The 27,979-nt window shown below is 44.0% G+C and overlaps 1 protein-coding gene across 2 annotated transcripts in view; it reads left to right on the top strand.

Moving 5' to 3' along the window:
- The window catches only part of COLEC12 (collectin subfamily member 12), a 194,563-nt gene that overhangs the window by 149,848 nt on the left and 16,736 nt on the right, over positions 1–27,979 (top strand). For both annotated transcript variants that reach the window (XM_081252051.1, XM_081252052.1), the window contains 5 exons: positions 2,091–2,213; positions 11,871–11,969; positions 12,711–13,757; positions 25,607–26,095; positions 27,047–27,183. In XM_081252051.1, the coding sequence (XP_081108177.1) occupies positions 2,091–2,213; positions 11,871–11,969; positions 12,711–13,757; positions 25,607–26,095; positions 27,047–27,183 (1,895 nt within the window). The remainder of the gene's footprint in view (positions 1–2,090; positions 2,214–11,870; positions 11,970–12,710; positions 13,758–25,606; positions 26,096–27,046; positions 27,184–27,979) is intronic.

Consider the following 27,979-nt stretch of genomic DNA (forward strand, 5'->3'; position numbering starts at 1 on the left):
AGATCTGGTTTGGCAGGACTAGTACCAAGGTCAGTTTTGGACACGAGAGATGGCACTGAAACATCCAGGTGGCAATGGAAGGAGGAGGATGGAAAGGAAAAAGAGTCAAGGAAATGAGAAAACTGCGATGCTGAGAAGCTGATTAACTCTAGGTCTGTTTGATCAATAAGTCTGACTTTACAGCTTTACCTTCAAGGAATTGGCTAACCAAGGTTGATCCAGCATGACCATCTTCTAAAACAAACCATAGCTCCTCAAAATGTGTTCCTCCAATGAAGCATCTCCTGGACCTTGTTAGAAATACAGAATTTTAGCTCCTGCTTCAGACCTGCTGAATCAGGATCTGCATTTCAACAATGTGATTTGTAAGCACTTGACAGTTTGAGAAGCGGTGCTCTAAAGCATGGTGGCCAGACCAGCAGCATCGCAGCCCCTGGGAACTTGTTAGAAATCCAGATTCTCAGATGCCTTCTCAGACTTCCTGAATTAGAAAGGCTGTGTTTCAACAAGCCTTTCGAGTGAATCCAGTGCACCGCAGAGTTTGAGAATCATTGCTCTAAGTCATGGAACAGACAGATTGAGCCCCCTCCCCTTGGGTGTATAGCCCAGAACACTGGAGGGATTGGTTAAACCCTGAAACTTAATTTGAGTCATTGTTCTATGCTGCTTCTCTCATCATTTTGCATTAAACACAGCTGAAGAACTCTTTTCACCGAAGAAGGGCACAATGCGTAAAATTACAAACCAAAGGAGAGAAACTTCAGCTGTGGCTTAATCTTCACAATTTACCCATCAAAAGTTATTGAGCACAATCATAGAAGATCAGTCCTTTATGTGCTGTTGCTCCTGGGAGACGCTATTAGTAAGACACACATAGGGAAAGGAAGACTCTCGGGATACTCCTTACAATGTGATTTTCACATTAAAATGTTGAGTCTATGTCTTCTGTATTTCTCATTAGTCCGATGGCAAGTTCCCTTTTTATGGGTTAGTTTCTGGAGTCACTTGCAGAAGTGTTGGTGGTTTACCACTTAGACTAGAATGTTTTTCAAAAAGTTCAGCTGTGAGCACTAAAAATTTACCTCTCATCAAAAATGTCTGGTTTTTCTGGTTCTCTAGTTGTTATGTAAATCACTGTGATAACTTAAATAAGCGTCAGTGTCTATTTTCTGTATATATGTAATGTACAAAGATGGTTATATATGGAGCATTTTAATCATAAAATTACCTATATTTTCTGCTATAGGTTATAATACAGTATAGCCAGTGGCATGCTGGTGAAGCAATTGAGGGTGTGGGAGGGCATCATTTGTAGTGTTTGCCAATTTCCATGGTGTAAATACTCCCTCCAGGGTTGATTTCAAGCTGCCAACTGTTTAACAACCAGTTCCCAAAATTCCTACAAATTTGACAGTTGACTCTTGCAAGCCAGTAGGAACTAGTTCGAGCACACCACTGAAACAAACATCAAGGGACAAGTCACTTTTTTTTTTTTTTTTTTTTTTTTTTGCGGTACACGGGCCTCTCACTGTTGTGGCCTCTCCCGTTGCGGAGCACAGGCTCTGGACGCGCAGGCTCAGCGGCCATGGCTCACGGGCCTAGCCACTCCGCGGCATGTGGGATCCTCCCGGACCGGGGCACGAACCCATGTCCCTTGCATCGGCAGGCGGACTCTCAACCACTGCGCCACTAGGGAAGCCCCAGTCACAATTTTTTGTTGTTGTTGGTTGTGTCTGAATTACTGTAGGTCCAATAATGGCTGACACAAGTGGATTTGGGTGTTTTAAATCTCTTGTTATGTAGAGATCTTTATTGAAATTATAATTATCATAATGGAATGTGATCTTGAAACTGTTCTATGAGACAAAGTTATCTATTTTCAAGTCATTAAATACGTTTATAATAATATAATGGCGAGATTTAAAGTGCTTGTGTTGTTCAAGTATGTTTAATTTTAAAATACCACTTATCCTATAGTAGGGCATATGTAAAAACTATATTCTTAGTTATAGTATTTGAACCAAAATGCAGAAAGATACTTTTGAAATGTGTTTTTGGTTACTATTATTAAGATTTGACTTTTCTTACAGGTATTCAGGAAGGAACACAATGTACCAAATGTAAAAATAACTGGGCACTGAAGTTTTCTATCATATTATTATACATTTTGTGTGCCTTGTTAACAATCACAGTAGCCATTTTGGGATACAAAGGTAAGTACTCTTTCCTTTTTCCTTCCAAATAGCAAGTTTTCTTTCATTAATTTAAGCCTGAAAAAACAAGTACATTTGCAAGTGTGAAGTATTTCATTAATATAACTCTTGCCAACAAAACTTAAACATCTTAAGCTCCATCTTTGTGTCTTGAGCTTCTTGTAGCTATGGGATCTGAAAGGAGAGAAGTAGCAATTCCTTTTGAGTCATTTCAACCATAATCATGGTCCTCTATGAGTTATAAAATTTTTTCCTCTTTGTTGCTTTTTCCTACTTATTTCCAAATACTCCCTCTTCCTCTATCTTTTTTCATCTTATCTCTAAGAGGCCCCATGAAAACCCTGGAGTCAGCACATGGGAAAACTGTATTGACAGAGCATAAGACCTCCAAGAGATACGACTTACTTCACCTAGGGACTGGCCAATTAATTCCCTTTTGTTTCTCTTCAGCACATTTACTGTGGTCACTGTTTATATACCCCCATTAAAATACCACCCTGTAGAAATGAAAAGAGGTGGCACCACCACCTCAGCTGTACCTTATGGCACATTAGGCATTCTTTCAACATGTCTGGTTTAAGGTCAGTGGAGGATTTTTGCCTGAATCTTCCAGATCTGCAAAGTGGGTTGGTTCCCCCCACCCCCCGTTCCAGACACTGCAGGTTGAAGGCACCCTCATTCAGAATCACAAACTACGTAAACCCTTTTATAGAAAACAGCCATGGGGGACTTCCCTGGTGGTGCAGCAGTTAAGAATCCACCTGCCAATGCAGGGGACACAGGTTCAAGACCTGGTCCGGGAAGATCCCACATGCTGTGGAGCAACTAAACCTGTGTGCCACAACTACTGAGCCTGCCCTCTAGAGCCTGTGAGAAGCCCGTGCACCGCAAGCTCACTGCAACTAGAGAAAGTTCGCGTGCAGCAACGAAGACCCAACACAGCCCTAAATAACTTTATTTATTTATTTATTTATCTTAAAAAAAGAAAAGAAAACAGCCATGGAAGCCTCACAGAGACATGCGAGATAGATGTGATGTCTGGTTTCAGCAAGAGGCAGACATGGGGTCTGTTGATCTTCGCTCTGCCTTCCCTCAGCACTGACAGATTAACAGTGGAGAATTCCCACATGTTCCCTTCTCTGTTCCCTGCCCCATAGACTTGACCTGGGGACAGAAGGATGCAAAGTGAATTCCCTCCACCTTGTAACTCCTCCCACTGCTCTCCCAGTGTTTATCGGTTTCCTGAGAAAACAATGTACTGGAATAAGAATGGGCTTTGGAGCCAGACAGTCCCGGTTCAGTTCTTGAGTCCACCATTTGTAATGCAATTGTGAATGTTTATTAAGTGCTCGCTGGTGTGCCGGGCATCACGCTCAATCCTCTGCATGGCTGTGTAACCTGGGTATGAATCATAACCCCTTAGTGTTTCTGATTTCTTATCTGTAAAATGGCAATAATAATGCCACTCTTCAAGGTGACTGCGATGAGCAAAGATGATGTAACTGAGCCACCAGTACTAAGGTTGGTCCCGGTAGCGAGTGGCTGAATCTCTCTGTTCTTTGCTTCTTCATAACTGCGTTTTTACAGCTCTAGCTATGAGAATGGCAAAACATGTTAAAAATACTCAGTATAGTCAAGGCTTGTTAAGTCCACTTCTAAGGCTATTTCCATGGAAAATTGTGTGCATCCTGTAGTGGGCTGACTGATGAACTTGGGCAATGGAAGTTTGGAAAATTACCAGGTCATTTTATCCATTTGTGATGAGTTAATCTAACCTAGGATTAACAGAGCAAGTGTTAAGAAAGGCTATTAAATCATGGCGGGGCTGGACAGAGGGAGGCGGGGGAGGAAACCTAGTGGGGAAAAGGAAGGTGTTTTATGTCCCAGGTAATTCAGCCTGGTTGTCTTCCTTTACTGGGTCATTTAGGTCACTACTCACTTCACAACTTTTCCTAGTGAACTCAGATAAAGGAGATGCTTGAAATCAAACAGTCATTTAATAGGTGTCTTTAGGGCTTAGCACTGTGTGATATGAAAGTAAACAGAGATGAGAAAGGTTTGAAGAAATACCTCTGTATGGTATTTTGTCATTTTTACCTCTGCAAAAAGATAAGGTCTAGGATCTTTATGCCTTAAGAATTATACAGAAAGATACAAAATAGGGGGCTTTGTTTGTTTATTTTTATTTTTTATTTTATTTATTTTATTTTTTTGATGTTGGGGGTAGGAGTTTATTAATTAATTTATTTATTTTGGGCTGTGCCGGGTCTTCGTTTCTGTGTGAGGGCTTTCTCTATGTTGTGGCAAGTGGGGGCCACTCTTCATCACGGTTGTGCGGGCCTCTCACTGTCGCGGCCTCTCTTGTTGCGGAGCACGGGCTCCAGACGCACAGGCTCAGTAGTTGTGGCTCACGGGCCCAGTTGCTCCGCGGCATGTGGGATCCTCCCAGACCAGGGCTCGAACCCGTGTCCCCTGCATTAGCAGGCAGATTCTCAACCACTGTGCCACCAGGGAAGCCCTGTTTATTTTTAAAGTACAGATATTTCCTCCATTTTTATGACAGTAGAAAGCCCTTCTCGGCTCTGGCATATTTGTGTGGGCTGGTCTATTCACCCGGAACACCTTTTCCCTGTTCTCCACCTTTCTCTTTATGACTTTCTCTTCCTTCTTTCCCTCATGTCTCCCTCAGACACATGTCCCGCAAGAAGCCCCTGAAAGCTGAGTTGGGTGCCCTCCTGCTGGTCCCCATGGCATCCTTTTTTACTCTTAGCCCCTGTCACACTGTATCATTATGGCCAGTGGGTCTGTCTCACCACCCAAACTGTAAGCTCCACGAAGACAAGAGACTATCTTTTATTTATCATATCTCCCACTAGCACCTGGCTCATAGTACGGAAGAGTTACCCAATAAAGTTTACTGAATGAATTAATGAGAAGATGGATGGATGGATGGATGGATGGTTGAATTGTAGATTAGGGCCGACTTCTATAAAGGCAGTCAATCAATGCCCAGGGACCTCTAAGCCAATTGCTGCGACTCAAGGCCCTACCTAGAAGCTTAAAATCCTGAAGATTATTACTTGGCCTGCTCTGGGGTGTATCTCGCCAGGATGAAGGGCGAAGAGATTGAGGGAGTGAGACAAGTTGGAGGCCCCTCTTTCCCTCCTTCAGGGTCCCCATCCCTCAGGCTTCTACTGACAAAAATAAGGTAACACAACATGCAATTTTTGTCTTTTAAACACAGCCTTAATGAGCTAAAATGCTGATATTTTCCAGATGTGTTTTCCCTTTACTTGAATAGCGATTCCTCTTTCTTGCTGATAAGATTCTGGTGACCCAACATGGTAAGAGGCAGAAAGATAAGTTCTCCCTTCACACATCTCCCTTTGAAGTCTGGAGAAACTCGCTCCACTTAAAAAAAAAAAAAAAAAAAGGGAAGAAAGAAACAAAAAAGAATATTCAGTGAAAAAAGAGGTTTCTCTGGAGGAGACGTTGGAAGGAAGTAAAATAGAAACTCCTTTATCTATCAGAGTTTGCAGAGGCAGTTCCATGGTGTTTTCCTCAAAACTGTTCTTTACTTCTCCTTTTATGTCACTTACGCAGCTACAAGTTAGGATGTAACTTAAGCTCCTTCCAGAGAATTTGCTGATCAAGTCAGAGGATTGCTGAGTCACCCAGACAGGTCAGTACACTGGCTGTGACAATGAGGCATGTCAGCCACTTTACAGAAAGCACATTCTCAGACAGTTACAGCTTGGTGTACCCTCTGTCCTGGACTCTTTGTCATCGGTCAGTGAAGCTTCCATGACAGAAGCCACCTCCTAAATTCAGTGGGTCATTTTTCCTCCAGAACATTCCCTGAACAGGAAAATCCTGTTCTGTGGTCCTGCCCAGCAGGCATCTACCTTAAGGTGTAATTAGGATAAAGATGAAAGACAGACATCTGAATCTGTTTCAGTAAGAACCTCCTCTGATGCAACATTCCTAGTCATAAATGTCTGCCTTGCTGCTCGGCTCTGCCAAGGTAGCAGTTACAGCTGGATAAGTAGGCTTTCAGATGTGCATCAGCTCACACTGTGCAGCTGTTGTCAGAATCCAGGATAACACCCTATAACCAAATCTTCTGTATTTTTGTAATGAAATATGCAATAGTGTTCAAGGTAGAAATGTCTTTATTACATCACGAAGGAGCATCACTGGTATTATTGGGAAGTCCCAGGTACCAGTAGGGGGCGTGTTTCTCCCTCAGAACCACAATCAGGCTGGTACAGACCCTCGGGAGCACCAGGCAGGAGCTCTGTGCTCTGCTCTTGTTCCCTGTCCCCAGGGCCTGGGCCATGAGCTAAGTCTCTTGGATCCTCCATGTCCAGCTCTGGGCCACAAACCTGGCAGATACTTGGTAAACATCTGAGGATGATGACTGTAAAGGGAAGATAAAGAAGACATAGTCCTTCCCCTGAAGGGACTTTTCTTGGAAGAAACCATATTTAGGAAAAAGAAATACTGGATGAAGGGCAATGTGGAATTATAGAGCAAGCATGGATTTTAGAGTTAGATCTCCTGGCCTGCTATCCCACTTAGTCACCTATAAGCTGTGTGAGGGACTTCCCTGGTGGTCCAGTGTTTAAGACCCTGCACTTACACTGCAGGGGGTGTGGGTTCGATCCCTGGTCAGGGTACTAAGATCCTGCATGCCGTGTGGCCAAAAAAATAATAAAAATTTTAAAATTAAAAAAGTAAAGTGCAGATTTTTACCCCCCCAAAAAATAAAAAAAAAATAAGCTGTGTGACTCTGGACAAGTTACTGAACATCTCTGAGCCTCAATTTTTTCATCTGCAAAACAGCAATCATAAGGATTAACTGCAGTGACGATGCAGTGCACCTTGCAAAGAGTAGGCAATCCATAGAGGCTGTTTTTATTGCCATTCAGATAAAGAGTCCATTGGTGTGGAATCAGATCATCAGGCAAGGCTTAGCACAATGGGCTGGTGAGATTTGGAGTAGACCTTAAAGGACGGGTGGAATCCAGACGAGGGAGAAGGAGGTTAGTGGCCCAGGCCAAGGAATGATACCAACATGCTTTTATAGAAAAGGTATTATTGTCAGATGATCCTAGAGAATTGAGTTTTGGGTACTTAAAGAAGGGCAACACTTCAGATATGACACCTAAAGCAATGATATTTTGAAAGAAAAAAATCTGTCGAGAAACACTTTCCAATAAAGGGGAGCCTGTGAAAAAACAGACTGCTCGTGACCCTTCTGTGTTTCATGTTTGTTTTCCTCAGATGAGAACAATCTACAAACTGAGGTCTCCCTCCAAAGATGGGGAGTTTCCAGGGTTAGAGAGGATGGTCTGCCACTATTTTCCTGACAGAGAATTTGTGCTAATGAGTTAAGAGTAAAAAACAGTGAAAATGCTATGTGTTATTACAGCAAGTGTTACTTCTGGATCTCCATCAGTCTAGTATTTTAAAGCAGGTAGCAAGCTGCCAGTTTTGCAGCCCTCAAGTTTGCAGCTTTATACCCAGATCCTGTGTTTTTAAACACAGACACACAGGCACTGGTGCATGTAACGGATTCATAATCCTTGTGGGCGGGGCAAAGTTTCCTAGCACCAAAGAGAAACCTAACAGTTTTTTTTTTTAATGAATGTATTTATTCCTTTTACTCTATACAAACCTGAATTATCTGTCTACGACAGTTCTGTGTTTTTAAAAAGTAAAATGGAAGAAAAATTAGAGAGGGTAGAAAATGACTGCCTGTCAGCATATTCAGAGGTTTCTTTGGCTTCCAGGAAAAAAGGTCAGGACTTAAGATCCTGTATGTGGTTTGAGGACAGACTGAGGCATGTGTTTGATTTGAGGATCAAAACTGAACCTAAACTTGTAAACATTCGTTTTTTTTTTTTTAAAGGGTAGCTTTGCTAAAATGCAGATGAAACATTTTCTTCTTCCCATTTTCCAGGGATTTAGGAATGTGCATGCCTATCAGACAGCCCTCAGATTATTATAACTATACCTCTGTGTTTATATAGTCATCTTAAAAAAACGATAATTATTCAACTAAATGCCATACTCATTGCCAGTGCCGAGGCCTCCCTGCGTTGGTTGGTTTATACGTTTGTTTGCATAACCTCTAGCTCAGTCGATTTTTTTCCACAGGCGTCAGCAGCCAGCAGGCAGATTCTCATTTATTTAAATAAACGGTGTAATGAGTAAGTATGTGATGAATACCTACTACGCGCCACACACTGAGCTAAGAGCTGGAGATAAAACCAACACAAATTGTCCTGCCCTAAAGGGTCTTAGAGTAGAGAAACCATGACAACACAGTGACGAGAGTCCTATAATCGGGAGAGAGACCCCTGCAACATAAACTTCAGCAAAGATTTCCCACAGGACGTGACCAGCTGAGTCTTGAAGAGCAAGGAGGGCTTAGCTTGGGGAAGAGGCCAGGGAAGAACATTCTAGGTGGGGAGAAGCATGCATGGAAAGGCTTGGGGGAGAAAGAGCGTTTGGTGCAAAGCACACATTTCATTATGACCAGACTATATAGAAGCTTGAGATAGAGCACGACGAGCTTCTCCAGGGAAGGTGCTGGGAGCCGTGGAGCCTGGTTCACTTTAGGTCACGCATACGCGTGGGAACATACTTCTGCTTCCTGATGGGAGCCTGGAGAATCTTCTCACACAGTCCCACGTGGGTGGAACGCTTGCTGAATAAAATAGACTGGGTCCATTGGCTGATAAGTAATATATAAAACATATTCATGCTTAAAAAATTAGTCATTATTTTTTAAAAAGCTATCGATACCAAGAGGGACAGTCAGACTTGATCCCAAGCTGCTAGAGGTTGGATCTCACAGGAGTTACTTCTGGAGGGATATATTCTTATTTGACATTTATTTTTTATTTTTATTTTTTCACTCACTACACTTTATTTTTTTCTATCTTTATTTTTTTATTGAAGTATAGTTGATTTTCAGGTGTACAACATAGTGGCTCGATTTTTTATAGGTTATACTCCTTTTAAAGTTATTACAAAATAATGGCTATATTTCCCTGTGCTGTACAATATATCCTTGTTACTTATTTACTTTATACATAGTTTGTATCTCTTAATCCCTATCTTGCCCTTCTCCCCTCCCTTCTCCCCACTGGTAAACATTAGTTCTCTACCTGTGAGTCTGTTTCTGTTTTGTATATATATATTCGTTTGTTTTATTTTTTTAGGTTCCACATATAGGTGATATCATACAGTATTTGTCTTTCTCTGTCTGACTTATTTCACTAAACACAATACCCCCCAGGTCCCTCCATGTTGTTGCAAATAGCAGAATTTCATTCTTTTTTAATGGATGAGTCATATTCCATTGTATATATATGCATATATATATATATAGATACATACCACATCTTCTTTAGCCATTCTTTTGTTGATGGTCACTTAGGTTGATTCCATATCTTGGCTATTGTAAAATAATGCTGTTGTGAACATTGGGATGCATGTATCTTTTCGAATTAGTGTTTTCATTTTCTTCATATATATACCCAGCAGTGCAATCGCTGGACACATGGTAGTTCTGTTTTTAGTTTTTTGAGGAACCTCCTTACTGTTTTTCATAGTAGTTGCACCAATTTGCACTTTCACCAAGAGTGTAGTAGGGTTCCCTTTTCTCCACTTCCTTGCCAACATTTGTTATTTGTAGACTTTTAGGACAGCCGTTCTGACAGGTGTAAGGGGATATCTCATTGTGGTTTTGATTTGCATTTCTCTGATGATTAACGATGTTGAGCATTTTTTTCACATACCTGTTGGCCATCTGCATATCTTCTTTGGAAAAACGTCTGTTCAGATCTTGTGCCTGTTTTTTTGTTTGGTTGGCTGGTTGGTTGGATTTTTTTTTTGGTGGTGGGGGAGTCTCCTGGAAGATGAGTTACAGTGACATGGCTTGAGTTGTAAGGAGCAAGAGACAGTTGTTGCAACGCCTCCATTCCAGATGAATAGGGAAACATTGAAGTCTCAAGAAATGTTGCATTGAAAGAATGAGAAGAAAAAGATGCTGAAATCAGAGAGAAGGTACACCATGTCTTGAAGTTCTGTGGTTTATAGCCTCATAGATAGAAAAGTAGATTAAAATTGGGTGATGCTGATTTCAAAAGGAGGAAAGGGTTAAAAGATATTTCAAAGATAAGGATCAAGATGTGCCAGAGGTAAACAATTATGTCAATACCTACAGTCCCCACTAGGGAGGACCTCCAGGGAAGTGGTGTTATTGGGAAGGAATCAGGTTTTCATTTATATGAAGAGGTACAATATTAGAGAAGGTAGAAGACGAAAGAGATTATGACATAGGATGGATCACTGTTAGGGAGAGTAAGAGTTTTCTTCTTTATAGACTAGAGCTTAGTGACCTGCATATTTTTATTCCAATAATACGAAAGATGAAGGCTGGTATAAAGAGAAGGAAATAGATGAAAGTGAGTCTGACACTGCAACTTTGGAATTCAGGGAAGCATCGAGGATGCCATAAATCAATTAAAAAAAGATATATATATGTGTGTGTGTGTATACATATATGTTACATATTCATTCTCTAAATTACAATAAAGTATAATTCAGTAAGTTTGGTGTTTGTATAATAAATCTGCCCATTTTTTAATTGGCATGTTTGTTTTATTGATATTGAGCTGCATGAGCTGTTTATATATTTTGGATATTAACCCCTATGGGTCATATCATTTGCAAATATTTTCTCTCATTCAGTATGTTGTCTTTTCACTTTGTCACTGGTTTCCTTTGCTATGCTAAAGCTTTTAAGTTTAATTAGGTCCCGTTTTTTTTTTTTTTTTTGCTGTTGTTTCTTTTGCTTTAGGAGACAATTCCCAGACATTTTAGAATGTTAAACTTAAATTCATAACCATGGAGAATTACTGCCTTCTGAGAATGAATAATGACAGTGGCTTTAATTTAACACTACATCACTAACTTTCCCTATCATGTACAATCAGGAAAATGCTGGGAAAAAAGTCTTCTTAGTAAATTATTATTTGGAAACCCACTTAGGCATCTTCTTGGGAACTGATAAACATTCACTTGTCACTACAGAGAAGCAGATTTTCAAGCCTCAGTGATGAACTCATGACAGAGAGTAGCAAACACCCTTGACTTTGCATCCCTTTTACAACGACTTTATGTATAGACTTGAGCTAGATGTTCTTTGCCATGGAATCTCCTTCCATATAATCGAGTTACACCTACCAAGAATGGTAGGGAGTCTGATGAGTGACAACATTTTGTGTTATGCCTCCACCTATGGAAGTTAATATAAAAAATAACACAGATTGAGGATTTCTATAATACAAAAAATGTTTAATGAGTTCCATACAATTTCTAAAATCTCCAACCCAATACAGAATCCTGAGAACAGCTTTTAAGAACATACAGTTCTCAACCAAGTAAACTACCACCGGGGTTTGTGACAAGTACGTTGCTTATTTTTCTAAAAGAATGGCTTTTTCCCTATATTTAATTTCTTTTATACTCTTTTTCTTTCACTCTGTTTCCTTTATTCTGTAATGAAATGCTGTCTTGTTGAAACTGAAAGATAAAATATGGGCAGGTGTGTGTATTAATCCATTGATTTCCAAATCTTAGTTGTAGAGAAAATGGACAGTGTTACAGGTGGCATGGAGACATCTCGCCAAACCTATGATGACAAGCTCACAGCAGTGGAAAGCGACCTGAAAAAATTAGGTAATCTGCAATGAGAGTGAACTATTAAGTTGAATCCCCTAACTCAACTCTATGTAAATGACCACAGCTTTTTAGAATGACATGGCTCTAAAGTCACATTCACCCAGAAAGACTTTAAACTTTCGTGTTGTGTGTTGAATCTTTCCTCATGATTTAATTCAAAGACTTTAAAATTTTAAAGTTAAGGACCAATTTTGGAGTTGAATTCCACTCCCCAGAAAACATTATTATGTGCCACATAAAACCTGAAGACCAATCCTGATCAAAAAGAACCACAAATACCCTTTATTAAAAGCTCTTTTATGAAATACTCAGTAAATTCCTATTTGAAATATTTTAAACCTCATAAAAAATTGTAGAAATTAATTTAAAAAAATAAAAGATCCCAGCCTATTCTTATCCTGTGATTTTTTTCAATTTTTAAAAAGTGAATTTTGGTGAATTAAACAGAAGATTATTGCCTTCTTGACGTCCTTCCCAGTGCTCTAGAATCAGGCAAATTCCCCCTCCTTTGAGATAAGTGTTCACCCAAGTTAGTCTGTCCTAGTACTCAGTAGCCTTTCCAATTTCTGAGGACCCAGTTTTAACAGAGATATGGATATTACTACTGCAGTGCAGTCTGCATATCCCACAAGTTTTATGTATGAAATAGAGCACATCCCAGTTAGGTCTCTGGGATCTGTGACCTCACCTGAACACTTCTCCATGCCACCAATCTGAGTAACACGTGTCTTATTCCAGGGGACCAAACTGGGAAGAAAGCTCTCAGCACCAACTCAGAACTCTCCACCTTCAGGTCAGACATTCTGGATCTTCGTCAGCAACTTCGTGAGATTACAGAAAAGACTAGCAAGAACAAAGATACGCTGGAGAAGTTACAGGTGAGCGGGGATGCACTGGTGGACCAGCAGAGTCAACTGAAAGAAACTTTGGAGAATAACTCCTTCCTCATCACCACTGTAAACAAAACCCTCCAGGCATATAACGGCTATGTCACAAATCTGCAGCAAGACACGAGTGTGCTTCAGGGCAACCTGCAGAGCCAGATGTATTCTCACAATGTGGTCATCATGAACCTCAACAACCTGAACCTGACCCAGGTGCAGCAAAGGAACCTCATCACAAATCTGCAGCGCTCTTTGGATGACACAAGCCAGGCAATCCAGCGAATCAAGAATGACTTCCAAAACCTGCAGCAGGTCTTCCTTCAAGCCAAGAAGGACACGGATTGGCTAAAGGAGAAAGTGCAGAGCTTGCAGACGCTGGCTGCCAATAACTCTGCCTTGGCCAAAGCCAACAATGACACCCTGGAGGACATGAACAGCCAGCTCAGCTCCTTTGCAGGGCAGATGGACAACATCACTACAGCCTCCCAAGCCAATGAGCAGAACCTGAAAGATCTGCAGGATGTACACAGGGATGCAGAGAACAGAACGGCTGTCAAGTTCAGCCAGCTGGAGGAGCGCTTCCAGCTCTTTGAGACCGACATTGTGAACATCATTAGCAACATTAGCTACACGGCCCACTACCTACGGACACTGACCAGCAACCTGAATGAAGTCAGGACCACGTGCACGGATACGCTGACCAAACACACAGATGATCTGACCTCCTTGAATAACACACTGGCCAACATCCGTTTGGATTCTGTTTCTCTCAGGATGCAACAAGATTTGATGAGGTCGAGGTTGGACACTGAAGTGGCCAACTTATCAGTGATTATGGAAGAAATGAAGCTGGTGGACTCCAAGCATGGTCAGCTCATCAAGAATTTTACAATACTACAAGGTAAGTGAAAATTCTGAATTTGTGTTTGTATTAGTTATCTATGGCTGTGTAACAGATGACCCTAAGACTCGGCAATTTAACACAATAAGCATGTATTATCTCATAGTTTCTATGGACCAGGGATTCAGGAGCAGCTTAGCTTAGCTAGATGGTTAGTAACTCTCATGAGGTTGTGGTTAAGATATTGGCCAGGGCTGCAGTCTTCTGAAGCCTTAACTGAGGCTGAGGATCTGCCTCCAAGATGCTCATCCACACGGCTCTTGGCTTGTCAGCTGTTGGCAGGTGGCCTCGGTTCCTCACCATGTGAAATTGCTTGAGTGTTCTCACAACATGGCAGCTGGCTGCCTCCAGAGCAAGTGATCCAAGAGAAACAGAAAGAAGGAAGCCACGATACCTTTTATGACCTAGACTCAAAAGTCACATACCATCACTTCCACCACATTCTCTAATTTAGAAACAAGTCACTAAGTCCATCCCACACCCAAGGGGGAAGGGAATTAAGCTCCATTTCTTGAAAGGAAGCATAACTAAGAATTTGTGGACAGTGCTCAAATGTGTTCCATTAAATATTTGTGGGATGAAAGATTGGTTAACTTGGGTTTTCTTAGTGCCTAGCTATTTTACTGACATTATAAATCAGGCTCCTTTGGAAGGAAGATTAATTCTTTTAGATCATGGAGTTACCATTAAGAGATTCCTGCTTCTAAGTGTCATGAGCAGATGGATGGTTGGCCATTACAGTAACTGTTAACACCACAGAGGAGGGGAATAATGGACTTATATAAAAATCTGAGTTTTGCTTTCAACCAGATCATCCCTATAAATTGAAAGTCTTTGGATTAGATTAAGCCTACTTCTGAAGATTTGCAGCAACCATATATTAATAGTATTTTCAGTCTGAACTATTTTCACAGGGTTTAAGTTGAAAGTACTGAGTGGAAGATGCTGTGCTCGGCGCTCTGGGGTGTACAAAGAAAACCAGTTGGTCTTTGCCCTCATGTAGCTTAAAATCAGGAGAATTTTAGGGCAAAAAGAGACTGGCTATAAGCAAAAGTAATCCTGATTTTCAAAAAAAGGGGATAAAGGTAGAGTCTACACACTGTGTAGAATGGGGAATTTGCCTTCAAGCCCAAGAAAAATTTGAGAGGAGATTATGAAAAGGATAATTTTTGAGTTTTCAGGAATGCAATAATCATCAGAATTAATTCACTAAGAAGAAGACTGGTGAACCTAATCTTATGTCCTCACATTAACAGAGTTAGTATATTGTTTAAACTAGGAGAATGAAAAATAGCATATCTGGATTTCACCAAGGCACTTGGCGGTGATACCCTTGAACAAGATGGAGCAATCAGTGCTGGTTTATAGCCCAGTTAGATGGGTTTATTGGTTGTATTCATTTTCTGTGCTGCATAGCAAATTACTAAAAACTCAGCAGCTTAAAACACCCACTTCTTATCTCACAGTTTCTGTGGTCAGGAATCTGGGCACAGCTCAGGTGCGTCCTTTGCTCAGGGTTTCACCCAGCTACTGTCTTAGCGAGGAGCTGTGGTTTCATCAGTCTTGACTGGGGAAAGACTCATTTCCACACTCCTTCACGTTCTTGGCAGAATTCATCTGCTTGGATTGTAAGATCGGCTGTCAGGTCCTAAAGGCCACCCCCAGTCCTTTGCCATGTGACCATCTCAAAACATTACAGCTTCTTCAAAGCCAGCAAGGGAGTCTCTCTCACTCTAGTTGGCAAAGACAGAGTCTTATATAATGTAACCTAGTGAAGGGAGTGACATCCCATCGCCTTTGCCATATTCTACTGGTTAGAAGCAAGTTAGAGGTTCCATACTTAAGGGGAGGGGATTATACGAGGGCCTGAGTCATTGGGAGTCACCCTGGGGTGTGACTGCCATACTATTGAATGACTGAGTATAAAGAGTGATAGTTCATGAGCTCCTCTGAGCCTGGAGGCAGATCTGGGTGGCAGATGGCAGGGACCTGCTCAACAGCTTTGCAGGGACTCGCTTGAGGATGTGGACGACCTGGTCATCCAATACTTGTGTGACATGAAACTGTATATACTATTTAATGGGTGATAGAATCATAATCCAAAATGATCTGCAGAGGCTGGCATAGTAAAGAGATGCCAACTAAGTGAAATAAATAGGGAAGACATGTAAAACCTGCTCGTACATAGAAAAGACCAAATGCCAGTGTTGATGGGAGGGCATGGCTTGGAGGAAGTGTGCAGGAAAAGCGTGGGGATTTTAGTTGACTGTAAGCAACTAAATGTGTCTTCCAGGGAAGTTAATGTGATCTTTGACCGTATTAATAAAAATATGATTTCCAAAATGAGGGAGGTGATATCTTACTCCCTTCAGCATGGCAAAACCACTCCTGGAGGATAGTGCGTATGTTGGGGAGCCCCTTTCAACAGGGGCACTCACAGACCATCATGCTCGGAAAAATATGACCAGGATGATGGGGTCTAGAAATGATGTGCTGTGAGGAAGGACTGAAGGACCTGGGAACTTTAACCTGTAGGAGAGACAGCTTAGTGGGGAATAAGGCAGCTGTTTACAGCTATTCAAAAGGCCAGCATGTGGAAGAGATTTTAAATGACATCTGAGGTGCTCCAGAGGGTGAAACAAAGACTAGTGGGTACTCATTAAAGGAAAATAAATTTTGGTTTTATATAATGTTCCTTATAAAAATTGGTGTTGCCTGAGACTATAATGGGTTTCCTGAACCATAGGCATGCCCCACCTCTGGAGAGGTTGGACAGTGCCCATCAGGGTATTGTAGGTATGAGTGATACTCTGAATAAAGAGGTGGGCTTTCAAATGACCAGAAAGTTCTTCAGTGCTTGATTTATTTTTTTTCCTATTCTTTCTCAACCTAAATTCAGGATGAGGGCAGATCTCAGCAGACGTGCAACCTCAGAAAATAAGAACTTTCTAGTTGTCTCTTAAAGTTGTTATACCTTAGGCAATCCTATCATGGTATTATGGATATTTTCTAGCTATAAATTTCATAGTTTTATTATTCCATGGGTTTAATTGTTAACTTCTCTTGTACAAAGAAACTTCTGACATATTTAGTTTACAGACAGTGCAGCTTAACAGCTAAGGAAGGGTATGAAAAGTTCACGGTTGAAGATTCAGAGCCCAGCTTTAAATTAGTTAATGTTTCCATTGTTCTGATTATTTTTATCAGCTGATATTGAGTGTGAGAGGAATGAGGGCTTTTCATGAACCATCCTGGTGAGTCCTAACACCCACTCTCTATGGCAGGTACTCAGAAAATCATCACCTGTTTATAGATGAGGAAACTAAGGCATTGAGAGGTTTAAGGAACTTGCTTAAATTTACAGAAATGATAAGTAGCTAAACAGGATCTGAGCCCAGTGTGTCTGGTGCAAAGCCCATGGTGCGAACCCCATTGATAATCACAGAAAGTGCACGCCCCCCTCCCAGCCGTCCCGAGGGAGCCTGTGAGAGCAGGGAGATGGGATTTCATTCTAAGTGTGAAGGAGAGTTTTAAGGAAGGTGGTGACATGACCTGATTTATATTTTTAAATATAAAAATATTTATGTTTTTAAATATAAAAATATTTACGTTTTTAAATACAAAAATAAATGTTCTCTGCGGGGAGAACAGATTCTGGGGGAGTGAGCCTGGAGGCAGGGGTCCAGTGAGGGGAGATGGACCAGTCATGGGTGACGTGGGCTGGATGGTAGCAGTGGAGATGACAGAGGTGGGTCTCCACAGTCAGGAGGAATCATGGAGGTAGAATCAAGGACAGCCCTGCCCTTCCCTGGACAACAGGCCGTGCCCACCAGGGTGAGGAATCCCCGGGCTGGAGGGGCTGTGCAGTTTGGAGTCTGTGCCAATCCCTTCTTGACTACGTTTGGTGCACAGGACACTGGATTTCCCTCCCCGAAGTGTCCCAAGCCCAAAGGGGCAGCCAAGAGGCACCAGTACATCATAGGAGTCGGGGTGCTGTGGACAGAAACTGAACACGGGGTTAGGGGCTGCTGCCTGCAGGTAGACGAGGCTCACGGATGCATCAGCCATGGAGGGCAGGGGAAAGGGAGGAATGGGTGTCTCCTAAGTGTTTGGCTTGAGCACCTAGGCGGATGGCAGTACCAACCAGGAGATGCAGAAAGGGAGGTCTGTTTAGACGTATTAAGTGGGAGATGTCACTTAGGGTGAGGTTCCTGGCTCAGTGTCTCTGAAAGACCTCAGAGTTTGGTCTCTGAATGGTATTTTCTTTTTTTTTCTTATGCTTTCCCATTTACATTTATCCTTGGTCTTCTCATTACCTGAGCTTTCTGTGAGTTGACCTGAGAAACTTCTCAAGCCAAGCCACCCCCTTTCTATTCAATGTGTTCAACTTCCTCCAGGACGGGAATGCCCACCAGCGATTCCAAAAGAACCAGAGACTGGGGGAAGACCTCCACTTCCAAATGCAAGCGTTTCCTCCCACCCTGCATCTCTAGCGCCTTTCCTCTTTCTCTGTACGCACATCCCACCCCTGAGGATGAGAGACAGATGGGATAAAACAGGAAGGAGCAGGATGGGATTAACACTGGCTTATGCTGGGTTTGCCTCTGCAAGATTCAGAATACCCTGATGCTTTCCAGGAAATTCTTGGTGACATGCACCAAGAACCCTAATGCTTCTGGGACATTTCAGCCACAGGAGACACTTGCCTCATTAGGAAGTGAAAGCTGAAGCTGACTGATTAGATGGCACTGAAGCCAGATGGTAATGTGGAACTAAGTCATATGTTGAATCCTGATAACAATTATCTCTACATCCATAAACCCCCAAACCTTAAGAAAGCCTTATTTTTTTTGTTACCAATAATGTAATGCTTTTTATCCTAATTAGGCACATGGAGGACTTCATACTCATAACACACACTCTTGGGTGGCAAGTTCACCTCACATCCTGAGCTATTCTCTGCAAGCCATGCAGGTGTAAGTCACATCCTCCTAGTGCAATCAGACAGTTCCCTGCACCTGCTGTTCTGAGAGAAGCACGAGGTTTAGTGGGTGAGAACAAAAGCTCTAGAGCCTGATAGCCCTGGATACGAGTACCAACTTCTTTAGCCTCTCTGTGCCTTGGTTTTCCCATCTGCATCTACCTTTTAGAGTTATAAGTACTTAATGAGATAATGTAAATAAAATAGTGCAGTACCTGGCAGGGAGTTAGCTAATATTCATACCCAAGAGTGAGTTTGTTCAGTTCCTATCCAAGTCTTCCCTCCACTGGAGCCCCAGCCAGCACATCGCCGTGGAAAACAACAGCTTCATGTGCACAAGGACTATAGTTGTACCATGTGGGTCCAAAAGTACTTAACTGCTGGCTTCCTGGTGCCCAGCCCAGGAGAGGAATCACACTCGGTGCTGCCGACCCCTGGCTTTCACTCATTTTCTAATCCACTTTTTTTAAAAAATAAATTTTTTTATTTTATTTTATTTATTTTTGGCTGCGTTGGGTCTTTGTTGCAGTGCGCAGGCTTTCTCTAGTTGCGGCGAGCAGGGGCTACTCTTCGTTGAGGTGTGCGGGCTTCTCATTGCGGTGGCTTCTCTTGTTGCGGAGCACAGGCTCTAGGCGCGCGGGCTTCAGTAGTTGTGGCATGTGGGCTCAGTAGTTGTGGCGCACAGGCTTAGTTGCTCCACGGCATGTGGAATCTTCCGGGACCAGAGCTCGAACCCGTGTCCCCTGCATTGGCAGGCGGATTCCCAACCACTGTGCCACCAGGGAAGTCCCTAATCGACTTTTATTGAGTGTCTGCAACATGCCAGTCATGCCAGTGAGCACTTGGATAAGTTGTCTCTGTTCATTGTTACAGCTCCTTAAGGTAGAAATCGTCAGCATCCCCATTTGCAGGGAGGGGGGCTGAGGCACAGAGAGCCTGAGTAACTAATCCAAGATCAAGCAGCTAGTCAGTGGTAGGTAGTGCTAAACTCGGGTCTGTCTGGTCCCCAAACCCATGCTTCCACATGGTACCCTGCTGCCCTCGGATGATTCAGGAGAAAGATGGCATGTTTGGGGAGGTTGAATACACGAGAGTTTATCTTCAGGAGAGCTATCAGTTAAGGCTTCAGTGAGAGACTGACATTTGATCTGGACCTTGAAAGATGCACAAGAAGGCTGGACAGCACACACAGCAGCAGGACAGGGCATGGAGCAAAGTGGATCAGGCATGAGGCCTCGATTCCTCTCATTGTCGACCCCACCCCCTCTTGATACTCTTCCCCAAACAAGACCGCTTGTCTGGGGAGCCTTGAGAGTAGGCAACTCAAAGTCATCGATGTAGACGGTGGCCAGTTGGTGAGAAACAGTGGTTTAAATATATCCTCCTCTGTGGAGAGAGAGCTTCCATGGCTTTCCAGAAGCCTGACTGTCTTGAACATGAGGTCAAGAATCAAATTCTTCTTCAAAATGATTGCCAAAAAAACCTCTTAAATTTCCTTTTAATTTGTATATTCCTTTTCACCTAAGTGAAGCAGGACCACTTTTTCATATGTGGGTGTTAAATAAATGTTTGATTAATTTCATTGAATGCAAAGTAGATTTTTTTAATAATAAGAAAAATATGTCAGATTATATTACTGTTTTCTTCTGTCTTCCAACCCAACCACTCGTGGTTCTAAAACAGTCTCTCCAAGATGTTGAATGGCAGTAAGAATTAAAGTGGTTTCTCTACTTTCTGTTAAGCACCAGCAGTTTTGTTGGAAAACGAATTGGAAAGTTATCTCTGGCATAGGACACAGGCTGGGCCCTTCTCAAGGCCTGCAGTTTGGTTGTTAAAGCAGAAATGGCACAGTGATTTAGTCTTCTGTCCTGTTTGGAGCTGCTTGTTTAGGGGATTCGTGTGTTCAAGGCTCTGGGCTCTGGAGCCTGGGAACCTGGGGAGAAGGTTTTGCTAGCAGGCACTGTAAACATGGTTGCTCCAAGTTCTGGTGTCGGTTATATACAGGCATTTCTGGAGCCTTTGGTGGCTTTATCAGCAACATGGGTATCCTGGCATTTCAGAATCCCAAGCCAGCCACCCACTTGGCCTTGAAAGCAAATCTCCAGTTTGCTCTTCTGTATGAGACATCATGTCTGCCTCACATGTAGTGTTACATTTTCTTGACTCTGAATTCAAATTGTTATCACATGAGCTCATAAATACTCCCTCATCATTTATCTCAGTGTTCTCAGTTTTAAGGCACTATGGATGGCTTATATTTTATTTCATTTTATTTTCACTTCAATAGCTGCCTAATAAAAGATTCAAGTAATACCTAAAAGCCTGGGATCATCTAGATGCCAAAAGCAATACCAACATCCCAGGTCCTAGAGGAAGATACACCCATGGCATTAATGATCAGCTTTGTAGGGTCATCCAGTGCTGACTTCTGAAATGGTTTTAGCTCTTTTTCTTAGTGATTTTTAAAAAGAAATGATTAGCAAATATCTAGGTCTTAAGGAGCAAAGTACTGTCTTAATGAGCCAAGTATATGAATGAATGAATCCCCTAGGTATGGGACACACAGAATACGTTTTCACATAGCCCAGCATTGTAGGCAGAGCGCCAGCCTCCTGCTCTAGCTCTGCGGATGGGGCAGCTGGGGATGAAGACATGCGTTGATAATAGTATGCTTGCTAGGAGTTTATCCACAGCCATGAATATAAAACTTTATCTTAAAGAGAGAGACAGATAACCTATTTATGATGGATGTAGTGCTTCAGTTTTTATGCTAATCCAGCTAGGAAATCCATCACAAATAGGATTTTAGACTATCAGAGGCAAAATCTTGCATCTTCTCCCAGTGTCTTATTCCCTTCCTTCTCAAGATCTGGAAATTAGCATCTGTTGGTATTTTGTGTTGACTGTGGGATCCGTGTTTTTATGCTGTTCTTAAAATAAGCCACGATTCTATGTGGAGGAGATAGGGCCATTCAAGCACAACTTCGGTTCAGAGGGAAACAGCTGAATACAATAAACTACCCGACCCCAGAAAGAAATAAGATTCACAAAAAGCCGTCACCTCAGGTAAGGGAGGTCTTGGATTCATGTGAGGAGGCAAAGAGAGAGTTGTACGTCTTTGGAATTCTGTCGGAAACCAGAGGAGGGTGTTCTGGAACAAATATAAGTCCCTGTCAGAACATTCAGAACCGGGAGACAGGCCCCGGAACGGGTACTATTTCATGGCTGCAAGTGAACTCATTTCCCGTAACTTGCAAGTACAGCACCAACCCCAGACGTGATTATTGGCAAATCCACGAAGAGGATAAGGATAAAGAATTTCTAAAGCACTTGAATTTCCCAACAGACCTTCCTCATTATTTGGATTTCTTAAGGTTAAACATAGAACATAAAGAAAACAGAAGTAGCTGAGGGGAAAAAAAAAGTTACTTTTCTTTTTGCCCTTATTCTAAATAAATTAGAATATTGTGTGTTCGTTTTGGCCTATTGTCAGTATTGTTCCACTAGAATCTTCCATAATGCTACATCTGTTGTGGAGGAACACACATGCCACCTTACCCACTAATAATCTGTAAGACACTATTTCTCAACTACACAAAGGAACTAAGTTATTTTTTTTATAAAAGTGAGAGCCCTGTTTATTTTTTTAAATTTTTATTATTTTTTAAAATTTATTTTTGGCTGCATTGGGTCTTCGTTGCTATGCGTGGGCTTTCTTTAGTTGCGGTGAGCAGGGGCTACTCTTCGTTGTGGTGCTCGGGCTTCTCATTGTGGTGGCTTCTCCTGTTGTGGAGCATGGTGTCTAGGCACGCAGGCTTCAGTAGTTGCAGTGCGTGGGCTCAGTAGTTGCAATGCATGGGCTCTAGGGTACACGGGCTTCAGTAGTTGTGGCACGCAGGCTTCAGTAGTTGTGGTGCGCAGGCTCTAGAGCTCAGGCTCAGTAGTTGTGGCGCACAGGCTTAGTTACTCCGCGGCATGTGGGATCTTCCCAGACCAGGGATCGAACCCGTGTCCCCTGCATTGGCAGGCAGATTCTTAACCACTGTGCCACCAGGGAAGCCTCTAAGTTATTTTTTAAAGGAGACTGATCTGGCAATGAAAACCCACCCTCCATGTCTTTACTAAATGGCTTGGCTGTTTAATAAGCCTCATCAAGTTAAACAGAAAAAAAAAAAAAGATTGTGGATAAAAGACCACTAGATCAATTCTGAAGTGTGAGTAGAGTCAGGAAAGACATCTCCCCATGGTGATTCCACTCTGGCAGCCAGGGTCAACCTGATATGTAGATTGAGTGGAGCTGTACTTCTTGGAATGAGGTGAGGGACACCAGGCAGGACACTGTTCCCCCAAAATCTCTCCCTCTGGTCTCTGCTGGGGCCCATAATGTTGGCATTAGTGCACTGGGCTTTTTGACCTGTGATGCACATTGATTTGATAAACACTTGCTGGAAAATGACTATGGCCTATAATCTAGCTGCTAGATGGGGAAGGATCCTCGAAGAATAAACAAGGACTAAAAAATCATAGAAAGAGGAAAAACTTCCATCTGGAGTGACCTGGGAGGATTACATGGTGGGTGAACAGGAATTCTCCAGATGGATATGGGCAGAGAAAATTCTAAGAGAAGAAATTTGCATAAGTGCAGGGGAGGATGGAATAAACACATGTGAGACCAGGTCATGAAAGCCTTGACATCAGGTGATCAAGAAGGGGCTGAATATTCTAGAGCAGGTGGAGACCAGAGTTATGTGTAAAGAAGGCGAAAGATGCAGAGTGGGATGAATGGAGAGGAATCAGAGGTAGGAAGAGCAGTTACGAGGTAACTGTGGGGCTTCCCTGGTGGCGCAGTGGTTGAGAGTCTGCCTGCCGATGCAGGGGACGCGGGTTCGTGCCCCGGTCTGGGAGGATCCCACGTGCCGCAGAGCGGCTGGGCCCGTGAGCCATGGCCGCTGAGCCTGCACGTCCGGAGCCTGTGCTCCGCAACGGGAGAGGCCACAGCAGTGAGAGGCCCGCGTACCACAAAAAAAAAAAAAAAAAGAGGTTACTGTGAAAATCTACCAGAAAGACAGAGAGGGGCAGGAGGGAGAGAGGAGAGAGAACACTCACACTAGGATGGTGATGAGATGGTTGTGATGATGCAGTGGGATAAGGGGTAGTGGGAGGAGGACGTGAACAGCAGAGATGACAAGGTCAGTGTAGACACACCAGGTTGGGGGTGCTGGCGGGACATCCCAAAGAAGATGGACCATCTGACTATGAGATGGAGATAAGGACCCAGAGCCCAGGGGAGCTGAAGGTAGAGAGGAGTCAACAGGAGCAGGTGGACAGGAGTCAGTGAAATGGGTTCAGGGAGAGGGTGCTTCATCCCAAAGCCTCCCACTTATGGGGTAGATGACCCTAGAAAGAACGCATTGAAGCCAGTGCTAGCCATTGGCATAAACTCGCTTACAGCTCCGTAGAGGGTCCTGCCAGTAAGTCCAGGGGCAGCGTCATGGGTAGCCTCAAGTAAGGAAAGCTGAGTCCAGGACCTAGGCTCCTGCTAAGGGACGGCAGAGATGGCAGGCTGGACTTGGCCATGGATGGTATGTGGGCGCAGTGATGTCCATAGGGCCTGGGATGGGAGGGTGCAGAGATTCCCCCTACTGAGGTGGGAAAGGCTGCTTCACGGTTCCATCCCGACCAGCCGGTGGGGTGTGCTGGTGCAGGGGAATAGGAAAAACTGTGGGAGTGCGGAGTCCCACCAACCCTGCCTTTCCCCTGCACCTCTGCCCTTCCAGCCTCAGAGGCTCTCTGCTTCTGTCCAAAGAATGGGTTTGAAGCTCCTACACTTATTCACGAAGAATAGTGAGATCTCAAACTCTTAAGATTCCAGGCAGCAGAATATTTGAGCACAGTGCCCTCCACGATGCGTCCATTTCAACACGAGAAGCCCTGAATTCCTGTCCCAGCTCCTCTCCCAGATGGTGACTGTCCGTGTCTTACTCCCCTGGGTAGATCTGTCCTGAGTCACTAAGTGACCTTGAACAAAGAGCTTGGTGTCTGTGGCCCTGCGTGTCCTCAGATGTGCTGTGGGAATTCTATGTCATAGATGAAGGTCAGGTGACATAATGTATGTGAAAGTACCTCACACTGTCATTTTCTATACAAATCCTTGTTGTGATGTATTTGTGTGACATCCCTGTTACTTTACCTACCCCTGAGAGCTCAGAGAAAACAAAACAATCCCATGTTATGTGAACTTCCTTTTGGAACAAGAAGGGATGAACAGGTATTTGCCTTCTTCTCCCAACCTTTTTTAGGGGGAACTGCTTTTTCCTCCTTTGGTGGAAAATGGTGTCTTTTTTTCTCCCTTGCCTATTAGATGGTCCATCTCTTTTTTCCTCTAGTCCACCTTCCCTATTTGCATCATTAGACTCTCTGGAAAAAATGAAACTGATCCTCCTCAGCTCTGGCCCCGAGCGCACTTCTCATGGAGACTGCCCGTCCCTGCACGCTGGTCCAGGGTGAGGCTTAGCCCTAAGGAGAGCAGTGTGCCCTCAGCACCGCTGAAGGGGACAGGAGCACTGGTGGAGGAGCAGAGAGGAGAGGCCGGGGCTGGTGTGGTGCAGGAATTACAGGATAAGAGCCCTCAACACTCGATGGCATCTTTTTGGTCTAATTCAACCCCTTCTCCCCCACCTTACATGGTGCTTGTCATATAACAGGTAGTTCATAAATATTCATCACATCAGTGGAAAGAGGAGGAAATAAGAGGGAGGGCATCCCGCTCTCAACCCACACAGCCTTCCTGCTGGTGACAAAATGGTCCCAGATGACCAGAGGCGTCGTGGATTTCACATTTATGCCTTTTGTCTTTTTTTTGTTTTAGGTCCTCCTGGTCCCAGGGGTCCGAAAGGTGACAGAGGACAGCAGGGACCCCCGGGTCCCACTGGCAACAAGGGACAGAAAGGAGAGAAGGGGGAGCCTGGCCCTCCCGGCCAGGCCGGTGAGAGGGGCCCAATCGGGCCGGTTGGCCCCCCTGGAGAGCGTGGCGGCAAAGGCTCCAAAGGCCTGCAGGGCCCCAAAGGCTCCCGCGGGTCCCCCGGGAAGCCCGGCCCTCAGGGCCCCAGTGGGGACCCAGGCCCTCCCGGCCCACCAGGCAAGGACGGACTCCCGGGCCCCCAGGGCCCCCCTGGCTTCCAGGGACTGCAGGGCACCGTGGGGGAGCCTGGGGTGCCCGGGCCGAGGGGTTTGCCGGGCTTGCCTGGGGTGCCAGGCATGCCGGGTCCCAAGGGCCCCCCCGGTCCCCCAGGCCCATCAGGGGCGGTGGTGCCCCTGGCCCTGCAGAGCGAGCCAACCGCAGCACCCGAGGCCAACGGTGAGTCTGAGCCCCTCGTACCCGGGAAGGGTGCCCCCCACAATGTGCGCCCCCCACACTGCGTTTTATTGGCAGTGAAGGCATCGCACAGGGTGGCCTCCGCCCCCGCTGCTCCCACGGCCCCGTGCCAGGCGGTGGCGCTCAGGCACTTGTGTTTCTCTCTAAACAGCACCAGGCCCTCCAGCACTTGTTTATGATTAGCTGACTGGGGTCCTCGGGGACAAACTGGTCCCAAACATTTCCTTCAGGAAAGTCCGAGGCTGGCCACCCCGGACCCATCCCTGTCCTCATTTTATGCCCTTCACCTGGGGATGGATGACCCGTGGTTAACGTGCAGATGGAACTTTCTGTTCCTGAAGCCAGATCGTATTTCTTTTTGAGAAGATGTTATGGCGCCTTCTCGTCCTTTGATAGTGAAACCTTTGGTCAAACCCTGAGTGTTGGGTCTGCAACCAAGCCTGTGTTTCTCTCCTTTGACCCACACCCGATTCCACTTGGTTTCCTTCAGTCCAGCTCAGTCATGTTTGTTCCGTGAGCCTAGTTCTAGTTCTGGGCTCTCCCAGCCACTTGTTTACAGGTTCCACGTGATTCCAGACTGATGTTGAACATCTGTGCCTGTGCTGCTTTTTGTGGCTGTGTCTGTTATTTCTGTCATTATAAAGACGAATCCAGACACAGAGGAACAAAGGCTCAGGGTAGATATTTTCCAGATAATGTAGTTTTAACGACTGTGTATTCTTCAGGCCACTTTCCTGGACTAGTCTTTGCTCCCAGCATGTCCCCAAATGTCAGTCACTGGCTTGGCACACAGACGTGGGGAAGCAGGGCCATAGCTGTGCCTCTTAAACACAGCTGAGGAAAGGCATAGTGCTGTGTGTGTGTGTGTGTGTGTGTGTGTGTGTGTGTGTGTGTGTGTGTTTTAATCAATACTTTTAAACTTTGCATTCCTAGGCTGCCCGCCTCACTGGAAGAACTTCACAGACAAATGCTACTATTTTTCGGTTGAAAAAGAAATTTTTGAGGACGCAAAACTTGCCTGTGAAGACAAGTCTTCACATCTCATTTTCATAAACACAAGAGAGGAACAGGTATGTCTGCAGCATACTTATAGTTGGGGAAAACTGTAATTTAAAGATCGTGACACCTGGAAAGTACGTGCTTACTGAGGATTCAAAGATATCAAGAATTCATAGTCACATAAACACAGAAGGCTGCATTATGGAGATTTGGGCTATTTATCCAGTGACAAGAAGCATTCATGGCATGGGAATTAGGTCCTTATGCTTCCACTTGGAAGGTCTTGCTTTATCAAGCCTGGAGGTGTGTGGCTTTTCCCAGTGGCCATTGAAAGAGCCGTAAGCCTGGCAGGCCGGCACCAAGACCCTGTGGAGAGAGAGGCAGAGAGGCCTAAGCACCGTAGGGGTGGGGAGGGATGCAAGGGACCAGACATGCGGCCTTGGCACAGTCAGGAAGAGCAGAGGAGGCCCTGGGGCAGAGCCCACACATGATACCGATGGTGACCACTCACTAGGCCACTACTGTGTGCCAGGCACTGTATGAGGCATTTTCTCTTATAAACCTCACCACATCCCTAGAGCTTATGTGTAATGTTACCCCCATCTAACAAATAAGAAAACTGAGGCCCCGCAAAGTTTAAATGATTAATACATGATGAGACAAGTAAATGCAGAGCTGAGATTGAAACTGAGGTCCAACTAGCAACAATACCAATGCTCTTTCTTTAATGCCACACTGTTCCAGTGGCCTCCTTCCTTTTCCTTAAGTGTCTCTGGCAGACATGACCCTGAAAACAGATGCTTCTGCAGTAACTGACTGGGAATGAGCATCCATAAGACAGTAGTCAGGTACCTGGGCTTCAAAACA

The sequence above is a fragment of the Mesoplodon bidens genome (assembly GCF_964165515.1).
Source record: "Mesoplodon bidens genome assembly, chromosome: 13".
NCBI lineage: Eukaryota > Metazoa > Chordata > Mammalia > Artiodactyla > Ziphiidae > Mesoplodon > Mesoplodon bidens.